General features: G+C 37.7%; 2 protein-coding genes across 2 annotated transcripts; both read left to right on the top strand.

Annotated features, from left to right (window-relative positions):
* Nucleotides 1-1,409: 1,409 nt before the first annotated feature.
* On the top strand, nucleotides 1,410-2,189 carry LOC136840420 (uncharacterized). Its single transcript, XM_067107100.1, has one exon. It carries the CDS (start codon nucleotides 1,410-1,412, stop codon nucleotides 2,187-2,189), a length of 780 nt encoding a protein of 259 aa, XP_066963201.1.
* On the top strand, nucleotides 2,186-2,833 carry LOC136840421 (uncharacterized). The gene has a single exon (XM_067107101.1). It carries the CDS (start codon nucleotides 2,186-2,188, stop codon nucleotides 2,831-2,833), a length of 648 nt encoding a protein of 215 aa, XP_066963202.1.
* Nucleotides 2,834-11,245: the final 8,412 nt, after the last annotated feature.

Below are 11,245 nucleotides of genomic sequence, written 5' to 3' on the forward strand. Positions count from 1 at the left end.
TGGAATTACTGCCTGTTATAAACAACTACAGACAAGATGGAGGGGTTTGATGAGACTGTCCAGAATAGTGCTCCCGTCGAAAACTCGGGTACGACAGTCGATATTCGAACATTGAAAATAAATTGAGATCATCACTTGCAACGTAACGAAAAACGCAATGAACTCACAGGCCTGACAACCTGCACTTGGTGAAAATGTGTCTAGAGGAATATAATGAAGCTTTCGATAAGTACCAAAAAACTTCAATTGTGTCATGGATAACATCTCAGACGAATTGGAGCAAGACCAGGAATTGTCCAGATATGAGACCAAGGGAAATTAGCATTCTGCAATTGAAACCATACTGGTGAATGGATTGCCATAAACGAAAACGACTTGAAGACGACCTGGGCGTCTTTTTAAGCCGATCTGGTTCAAAACGTTCTTCCCAACGGCCTTCTTCCCTTCCTTCTGGCAAATCGGCTATGTCAGAAAAGGTGCGAGCCAAAGCACGCCTCGCCGAGTTGCTTGCCGAAAAAGAACTTATGACAAAGAAAAAGGAACAGGAGGCAAAGACAGAAGAGATTCTATTGGATATCGAAATAGCCAAGACTCGAGCAAAGGCACGTGTTTTTGCAGAAGCCGAAAATGACATTGGCGATGACAATGTTGGTAACAAAGACAATGAGACACATACCAGCATTATTGTGCAACCAGCCAACCATCAGGACGTGAATGTTATGGTCACTGGACCTAGTGTAGCTGCCCCTGGAATTTGTGTGAGTGAAGGTGCTAACACGGCTAACGGTGGCAATATGGCTAACCAGGTTATACTTCCTGTCACCCAGGAAAATGGTGCCAGCTTACCCAGTCTGAATCCCAGCACTACACAAGAATTTGTTCCCAGAAATTCTTCAGAGACTGTTACTAACACTCGTGCACCTCCGGTCAACGCTTGAATGCCACATCATCAACATTTCCAAATCAAGAACAGTATACGTATCTGCCTGTAAATACACCTGCGAACAGTAACTTTGGTGCACCCTATCCACTGCCTAATTCACCTCCAGTTAACACCATACAGCAGCAGATTAGTGGTATCGCCACAGCTCTAGCTTTGCATTCCAAGTTTACCGGTGATCTTCTGGAATACAGTGACTTCATACTGGCGTTTGATACCAGGATCTCCTCTAGAACAGCCAGTAGCAGTGACAGACTTTACTACCTTCTACAGCATACCGACGGTGAACCTAAGGACCTCATCAGCAGCTGTATATACATGCAGGCAGAACAAGGCTATAGTCAGGCAAGACAGTTGCTACAACAAGAGTATGGTGATCCTTATAAAGTATCCCTGGCATACTTGAAAGCAACATCTATCCCACGGCTTGAACTCACAGCGGCCGCTGGCTGTAAATTTAGGACAGAAAATGACCCTTGAGCTTGGTCTCCATCTCAACGAAGTCTATTACACAGATTCAACAACAGTCCTTTATTACATCAGAGCTGAGAGAAAGCGTTTTCCAGTGTTTGTGGCCAACAGAGTCCGTCAAATAAGAGACTTCAGCAACGTTAACCAGTGGAAGTACATTAGCACTGATTTGAACCCAGCAGACGTTGCATCACGTGGAATAGGTTCTGTGATGTCGTCAGACATGACTCATTGGCTGGAGGGTCCGGATTTCTTGAATATGCCGGCTTCAGAATGCCCTGCAAAGATGCACCCCAGCACCGAACCGCAGGTTACAGAAGAGGACTTTATGTCTTTAGCTACTACTGCTACATCAGAAGAAGGCTCACCGTTTATGTCTTTAATCACCCATTTCTCCAGGTGGGAGAGACTGAAGAGAGCAGTAGCAGTATTCATAGCATTTTTGGCTTTCTTACGAAACAAAGAACAAACTATAAATTTAAGGACCACACAGATCATGCAAAAGGCTGAAAAGGCAATCGTTTGCTTTATACAAAAGATCACCTTTGCAAACGAGGTCGAGAATCTCAAGAAAACAACCACGAAAGAAGACAAGAGAGAACACTCACTACCAAAAACAACCAGTACGATATTCCGTCTCGACCCAGTGCTCATCGATGGAACTCTGCGAGTGGGAGGACGTCTCTCGAAAGCCGCAATGGACTCTGACGTGAAACATCCAATGCTACTGCCACAACATTCGCACGTCACGACTCTAATCGTGCAGAGATGCTCATGAGAGACTCGGCCATGCTGGTAGAAATCACACCATTGCAGCAATTAGAGAACGCTTTTTGGATTGTTTCAATCAACTCTGCTGTCCGACGTCAACTCCACAAATGCATAACGTGCAGAAAAATGAGAAAGCCATGCCAAGAACAAAAAATGTCCGACTTACCTCAAGATCGTCTCGAGCCAGCTCCACCATTTACATTCACAGGCGTAGACTTCTTCGGGCCGTTCATTATAAAAGAGGGCCGCAAGGAGCTCAAACGCTACGGCGTCATATTCACCTGTCTTGTCAGTCGCTCCATTCATCTGGAAGCTGCTAACAGTCTCGAAACAGATTCCTTTATTCACTGCCTACAACGCTTCATAGCCCGCAGAGGTACGGTTCAAGAAATCCGATGCGACAACGGGACCAACTTCATCAGAACACGGAATGAGCTGAACAAGGCTTGGTCAGATCTGAACCAAAACAAAATCCAAAACAAACTACTGTACATGAATATCGACTGGAAACTCAACCCACCTATGGCATCGCACATGGGCGGCGTATGGGAGCGCCAGATCCGTACCATTCGGAAAGTTCTATCTGCGCTATTCTACGACCACGGACTCGCCTCGATGACGAATCATTCCGCACGCTTCTCTGCGAGGTAGAATATATTGTGAACTCAAGACCGATCACGACCTGTTCTGATGACCCTGACGACATGGAACCACTAAGTCCGAGTCAGATCCTCCACATGAAGTCACCCAAGAGGTTAATACCGGGACCTTCGCAACCAGAATATGTGTACTCGAGAAAAAGGTGGCGTAGAGTACAATATTTGTCAGACTTGTTCTGGAGCAGATGGAAAAGGAGTACATAGTCAGCCTGCAGCAACGCCCCAAATGGAACAAACAACAACGAAAAACACGGAAGGTGACATCGTGCTCCTGAAAGACGAGAACACGCCAAGACTTCACTGGCCACTAGCACGTGTAACAGAGGTACTGCCAGACTCCAGAGGTGTTGTGAGAAGCGTCAAACTTCGAACCCAATCTTCTGAACTGCACAGACCAGTGAGCAAGCTCGTACTCTTACTTCAAAAAGATCAAGTGTTATAGATATTATCCAGAGACACTATATGACATTGATATTTCTAGTTTATATCTGTTTGTCAAACTCATTTTTATTTTTGTTGTGTTTATCGTTTTAATGTTCGTTCTTTAAGCTTGTTTTATTCATGTTCTATTCACGTATTGTAGTATGAAATGAAACATTAGTTGTGCATCCTATATTTTTTTTGTAAATCATATGATTTAGAGGTCGAGTAATGTTGATGCCCAACGATTAACTGTAAATAATGTTTGTGTTGTCTAGTTATCGCAATGGTTAATGTTAAGGTTTGCTGTGTGGTAGTTTGCTGGTTCGAGTCTACGCTCAACACCATATGAATTGTTTGCTTGGTGTTGGGTTGTTTTAGCTAATTTATGCATAGTTCTCGGTCACGTGAACTTTTTGGTAATCGGCAGTGTCTTTCTGTAAACAAATGAGGAAACTTATCAGTTTAAAAAAGAGAGTTCATACAGAACGGATATAACGAATATAACGAAAGTTTTGTATTTACTGAGGAATATTTGGACCGTTTGTTATAGGAACACAATTTAATTGAACCACATCACATCACTTCAAGTTACGCTACATACGTCAAGTCTACATGTATAAACGTCTATCAATATAACCATATCGATGTTAACGTCATGGATCTAATAAAGAACTATATGTGCGTATCAAAATTGTGTTTCTCCATCATTCACGTTAAGCAATAGAAGAATAGTGCATTAACAACGTTAAAGCCCGTGTCATCCTTGGCTTGGCTCTCCCACGCTGGCATATCCTGTCAGTTCAGGTGCTGCTAAGTAATTTCATTGGGGCTGACTAGATAGCATTTGGGATACTGAACTTGAAGTTTAACTGATATTGAACCACATGCTGAGTTTCACAGCAGCGTCCGTCACCAGTGTGCCCTGGTATTTAACGACAGACACTCCCTTGGCTCTGCCTACATTGTTTAATTTTAGAGTTTTCCTTTCTCATATATAAATAGTCTTTACTCTGATATTGAGCTTCATTTGCCGAAAGCAACTGGTTTTTTGGTGCCAAAACCTTCCGTTTGCCACATTGCTATCTGCAGAATCGCCCCTGCCTCAGGAACAATAGTGTTGACTTGACTGCGAGATCGGCTCTGTATTTTGCAACCCTTTGGGACACTATATAGACAGAAAGAGCTTATCCTCTTTCCCTTCGCTTCATTGGTAGACTTTTTTAGTAGCAAAAGTTGGAAATAAAAGGACAGAGATCGGCGTTTTTATGGTTTATGACTGTTTTTGGTGTGCTGGCAGCCATGTTGGAATTTTTGATGGCTAGCACTTTTTTCTCAAAAAGTGACGTACAGAGTATATTCATAACAGATTTCATGCTTGTATCAACAAATGAACGATTCTGACCAAAAATCACATTAAGCTGCTCCACTAATCAAAAGAAAAAAAAAAAACTAGTATAAGAAAGTCTTATGATGGGGAAACTGGAGAAAACAATGCTGGTATCCAATATTCTCGCTCCGAGCAGTAATTAGGAGTTGCTCGAGGGCGAGGAAAACTACTCTAAAATCGAGTGACAGTGAAGGAAAGCGGAATTATTGACGGATCGCCAAAGTTGAAATGACGCAGGTTCAGGGTGAGAAGTGGAAGATGCTGTTCGATGCTGGCGAAAAGAAGAAAATAAAGAAGTTATAGGTCGGAAACGTTTCCTGCTTTTCCGAAACGTTTATTCGCTTTCCTGCGGATAATTTGATAAAGAGAGGGAAGGGACAAAGTGGAATATACTGTACGAAGCCGAGGAATCTTGTAAGAATAAATGTAACATAAAAGGAAGACAAAAATGTTGAATTAATATAAAAACATTAATCGGAAACGTGTTTTGGCTTCCATGAGAACAATCTTCTGACAAGAAGGGAGAGATAAAATAGAAAACGATGGAATGAAGACGAGGAGACTTTGTGAATAAATGTTCCATTAAAAGAAGACAGAGGAATTGTTGGAATGAAATGAAGTAGATGATAAAATATGAAACAAAATTCTGAATCAAGATTGAAAATTAGTAGTACTTTCACAATATATGAACTTAAATGTAGAGCTGAAGGAAATAGGGACTATTCATTTCCAAAAGTAGATCAATCTGCTCTGAGCAAAATTACAGTTTATCATATTAAACCACAACGAATGTGACAGTAATAGGAAAGGTGTTACCAGATGCCTTGAAGGGTAACGGGAATTTTGTTAGATACAAAACACGTAGTAAAATACTGTGTAAAAATGGTTAATCACTTTTGGGCATCATTCTGCCTAATTAACATTTTTAAATTACGTTCTTGATTTTTATTCGTAAAGGTTTGAAAATAAGCCTTTGGATTCGGAATTATTCTCGCTTCGGGTTTCAGATAATTTGCTGCAGACCTCAGAAATACTATTCATTGCTATTCTTTATTTCAAAGACACATTTGCCAATAATAGGGGGTCACGGACATAGCTATATCTTGCAGGTAATAAATTACATGGTTCATAGTTGTTTTGTGCTTCAGTAATATAATAGCAATGAGTTATTTTATTATTATAACATTTCCATACCTTTTCATTTATGATTGGTATCTATCTCCAAATTTATTTTTTTATTCTAAACAGTATTCTTATAAAAATATTAACGTGACTATATGCCGTTCAGGAACAAAGACTACGGATCCGTTGAAATTATTCATAACACCAACCCATTTTCAGTACCAGCAAACTGTCACTAAAATAAAAATAAAAAAAAAAAAAAACTATAATGGAAGAGGCTCCTTACAACACTGAAAGCAGCGAAAAGGAGACACGAAAACTTTCGTATTTCCATTTATCGAACTAAAGAAAAAAAAAAAAAACATTCACAAGACGAGGGACTCGGTGAGAGTCTATAGGCTAATCTTGATTAATGAACACGAGAAACGTGTTCTCGGGCATGAAAGAGGCAGAAGGCAATAATGAGTCTCTCTTTCATTACACGAAGTATAATTGCCTTCTTAATGGCCTTATCACGACTGCAGCATCTTTTAGGCTTCCTCTTACGACCAGGTTGTGGAACTTTGAAAAAAAAATAAAACGTAATGGCTTAGAGGGCAATCATATTGTTTGGCCCAGTCTAAGGGGCAGATTTAGTCATAGAAGACTCGCCAACCTTATATTGATAAACAACAATAATGCTAATTACAACCAGCAATAATAAAGAAAAATATGAGCACTGCTTGCAAGTCTAATTATATAATACTATAATACCCTAATATATTATTTTTATATAATACAATATTCTAAGTGTTTAAATACAAATAAAATCCAAATCCAAGGATCCAAAATTTAGTAAATATTTTAAATTATGTTAAAATAAGTCATAACGCCACTGAATTTTTTTTTTATTAAACATGTCAAGGAAATTCTTAGTAGCATTATAATAGTCCGCATTTACATAAGAAAGGCGTAAGTGTTTTCCTCTAACCATAATTCAAGTTTTATGAGAAAACCTGGTCTAATGTTTATTTAGCAAATTCATTTCTTGAGTCAACTTTATAAGTTGTAATATAAACTAACCCCGCAGGGAGAGTAGGGAAGAAATTATTCTATTTCTTTCAAGGGGTCACATATAATGAGGGGAGCCGTAAGAAAACCTCGCATACACGTTCTTGTTAAAATCCACGAAACGTCTGAGACTTATTTACGTTCCTGTTAGACTTTTTTGACAGATTTTTTAATATACCTTGCTTTACACACACACACACACACACACACACACACACACACACACACACACACACACACACACATATATATATATATATATATATATATATATATATATATATATATATATATATATATATATATATATATATATATATATATATATATATATATATATATATATATATATATATATATATATATATATATATATATATAAATATATATATATATATGTATGTATGTATGTTTGTGTGTGTTTGTATGTGTGTGTACAGATCTATACATATATATACCTGGATGAGAGGGAAAGACATCACAGTAATACCTGGTTAAAGGTGAGAGATAGTATAGTAATACCTGGATAAAAGGGACAGTCACCACAGTAATACCTGAATAAAAGGGACAGACAGAACAGTAATACTTGAATAAAAGGGACAGTCACCACAGTAATACCTGGTTAAAGGGGAAAGACAGCACAGTAATGCCTGGTTAAAGGGGACAGACAGCACAGTAATACCTGGATGAAAGGACAGACAGCACAGTAATACTTGGTTAAAGGTTATTTATCAAACTTCATTTCAAGTACTCAAGACCATAAAAATATATCACTGAAAATGCTTTTCAGCCACCACAGTGATACCTGGATGAAAGGTACTGTCGCCACAGTAATACCTGGATGAAAGGGACAGGCAGCACAGCAATACCCAGTTAAAGGTGACAGACAGCACAGTAATACCTGAATAAAAGGGGCATTCACCACAGTAATACCTAGTTAGAGGAACTTTCACAACAGTAATATCTGGATAAAAGGGATATTCAGCACCAGTAACACCTGGATAAAAGGGACAGGCAGCACAGTAATACCTGTCAGTTCACCCACGACTGTTCAAAGGGTGAACATTCGAATGAAAATCGTAGAACTGTCAGTCAGACTGTCAACACAAACCCCTCCCCCTCTACCTTCTCCCTCCCCTCCCTTCCCCCCTCCCCTTCCCTCTTCCCTGCCCCTGGCCCTCCCCTTACCCCTGTACCGTCATTCAGCGTTTTCCCCGGCAGCACCTGGTTGGTCAGCTAGGGTATATATATTTGTATATTTCACATACATATATATATATATATATATATATATATATATATATATATATATATATATATATATATACACATATATATGTGTGTGTGTGTGCGTGTGTATGTGTGTGTGTCCTCCAAGCCCTCTTTGTCTCTCCTCCTTTCCTTTGTTTAACACAAGGGAGAAAATTGTTATTCCAACTGACCAAGGAATCTTATACAACTGATCACTGAATTACCTCACCCAATAGTAAGTCTGATTTGACAATTACTGCCAGTTCTCTTTCCCTTCAACTGAAACTCTCATTTTTCTTGTTCAAATTTTCCTCTTTTAAACAGTCTCTGGCTAAGAAACCCTAGTTAAACATATCCCATTTATGAAACCATCTATTATGTACAATTATTGTTGTCTAGTGAAATCACATAACTTATGCTCCATGGTGTTAAAAGTATTATTCTTGACATAAGAATCATCCCCTCGTGATTAAGTACTGACGTGTGAGAGTTTCTGTAGTACACGATTGTTATCTAGAAACGTCCCTCCAGAATTGTGTACACCTTGGGCCTGAACAAAATCCTCTTTCTTGTAGAAGAATCTGCATCATCAGTATCAAGAAGCCTTAATTCAACATTCCTGGCAGATCAATGCCTTATAAAGCATTTGAGATGCACTTAAGCATGGAGGTATTTGCTGTAATTAGGACTAACATGCTGAGCTGCTGTTAGCTCCTGTAAATAATCCATTTCATTTTATTTCCAGTAAGTTTGCTGAATTACTTCATGTGGTCATGAAATAAACCTCTATTCTTTGTTAACTAGTTTTCACCTGGCGACCTGATCTATTCAGTATAGCCTTAACTGACAGAATTACATGGGTCTTAGGTAAAGCAAGGCAATATAAATCCAATTAACTAATTATTAAACTCATTAGCCAAATGACCCATGTAACAATATATATATATATATATATATATATATATATATATATATATATTATATATATATATATATATATATATACACTAGTTGACCAACTAGGGGCTGCCTAAAAACTGAATGACAGTCTATGGGTAAGGGGAGGGAAAATGGAAAGGGGAGGGGGAGGGACAGGGAAGGGGAAAATGAAGGGGAGGGGAAAGGGGAGGGGTGGGAGAAGGGAGAGGGGGAGGGGTTTGTGTTGACAATCCGACTGACAGTTCTACTATTTTCATTCGAATGTTCACTCTTTGAACAGTAGTGGGTGAACTGATAGGTATTACTGTGCTGTCTGTCCCTTTTATCCAGGTGTTACTGTGGTGACCGTTCCTTTTATCTAGTTATTATTGTACTGACTGTCCCTTATATTTATATATATATATATATATATATATATATATATATATGTATATATATATATATATATATATATATGTATATATATATATATATATATATATATATATATATATATATATATATATATATATATATATATATATATATATATATATATACTAAATATCAAACAAAAGATTGGTGGAATAAAGGAATAGTTTTAAAACTACTTTAATATGAGATACGTTAAGTTTTGGGATCATTTCTTGAATTTAAAATTTGTGACAGATTTACTTTTGTGTTGAAAGATATTTGATTATTGTATATAAAAAATTTTCGCATTATGTATTTTCCCTGCAGTTTTATTTTTATATTGTTATATATATAAAAGTGCATTTTAATTCCATAAAGATTTGAGAGTCTGAGAAGGCTGGACGTTAACTGTTTATCAGTTTCAATTTTTTAACTACGATTAATAAAATCAAAACTGGAGGATCTTAATCTATCTTCAAATTGGAGCAGAATGAAAAGTAGTAGTGAAGCGAAAATAGAAAGGACTGCACGCGGTTGACAAAAAAAATAATCATATAAACGAGCAACGAAGTATTTACCAGGATTATGGGCGTAATAACGAAATGTCTATAATATATATATGTGTGTGTGTTTACAGATATATTGATAGATAGATTATTACAAGTAACTATATGTAAAAAGATAGGTATAAATAAGGGGTTTTCGTGATCAACGAAAAACCTTCCTTAGATCTTTAATAAGTGTTAAAAATGGTGTCAGATGGTCAACTCTCTATGGACAGAGTAGCCAGAGAGTCGAGCTATTACCGAAGGAATAGAACTGAATGGATTATCAAGTGCTGATGTGAATGGGTGACTATTCTAATTAAATTTATAGGCGAAATAACAATGAAAGATAAATATTGCAAGAAGAACGCAGCAACCTCAAAATTAATTACTAATAAGTAACCTGCGTCCAAGAGGTAAATACGAAAGTCAGAAAATGGAGTCTAAACCTATTTCACAAGCCAGGAGGAAAATAGGTAAGCTAATAGACATGAAAAAACGTCTTAAACTTTCTTATTACAGGAGGAACGGGAAATACCTGTTTTCCAGGAATTATAATTAGCAGAAGCTTGGCAATGTGCAATAAATTAAAGGGACGTAATTGAAATCCAGACTTCGGTATTAGATATAACCTTCATGCAAATGCTACAAACAGAATGCCGACACTTGCTACTTCTATAGTAATGGGTAGAGAGAAATGACGTCCACTTTATGGGAAACGATAAACTAAGTGAGAATCATCGTATCCGGACGGGTCGGTGTATAGCAGAAAGTAAGCCAGTGGAAGGGTCAAACAAACTGTTGTCATTAAGTGATACGTAAAGTAGGAAGCCAAACTAATAAATATATATATATATATATATATATATATATATATATATATATATATATATATATATATATATATATATATATATATTCCAAAATATGCTCCAAATCCAGGAATTTCACGAAATCAGTAGGGAAAATGTGAATGACCAATTCACTTAGAAACATTTGATCCCCGAGGGCTAGTACTAAACACGGCGAAACAGTGATTCCTCTACACTGTTTCGCCATGTTTAGTACTAGCCCCTGAAGGATCAAATGTCCCTAAGTGGATTTGATCCCACTGGGCCTAGTACTAAACACGCTGAAACACATTTGACCACCCAGGCTAGTATTAAAGATGGCGAAACAGTGTAGATGAATCACTGTTTCGCCATGTTTAGTACTAGCCCTCGGACATCAAATGTTCCCAAGAGAATTGGTCATTTCACATATTCCTTACTAGGCCCTGGGGGATCAAATTCGC

Source organism: Macrobrachium rosenbergii, chromosome 7 (genome assembly GCF_040412425.1).
Source record: "Macrobrachium rosenbergii isolate ZJJX-2024 chromosome 7, ASM4041242v1, whole genome shotgun sequence".
NCBI lineage: Eukaryota > Metazoa > Arthropoda > Malacostraca > Decapoda > Palaemonidae > Macrobrachium > Macrobrachium rosenbergii.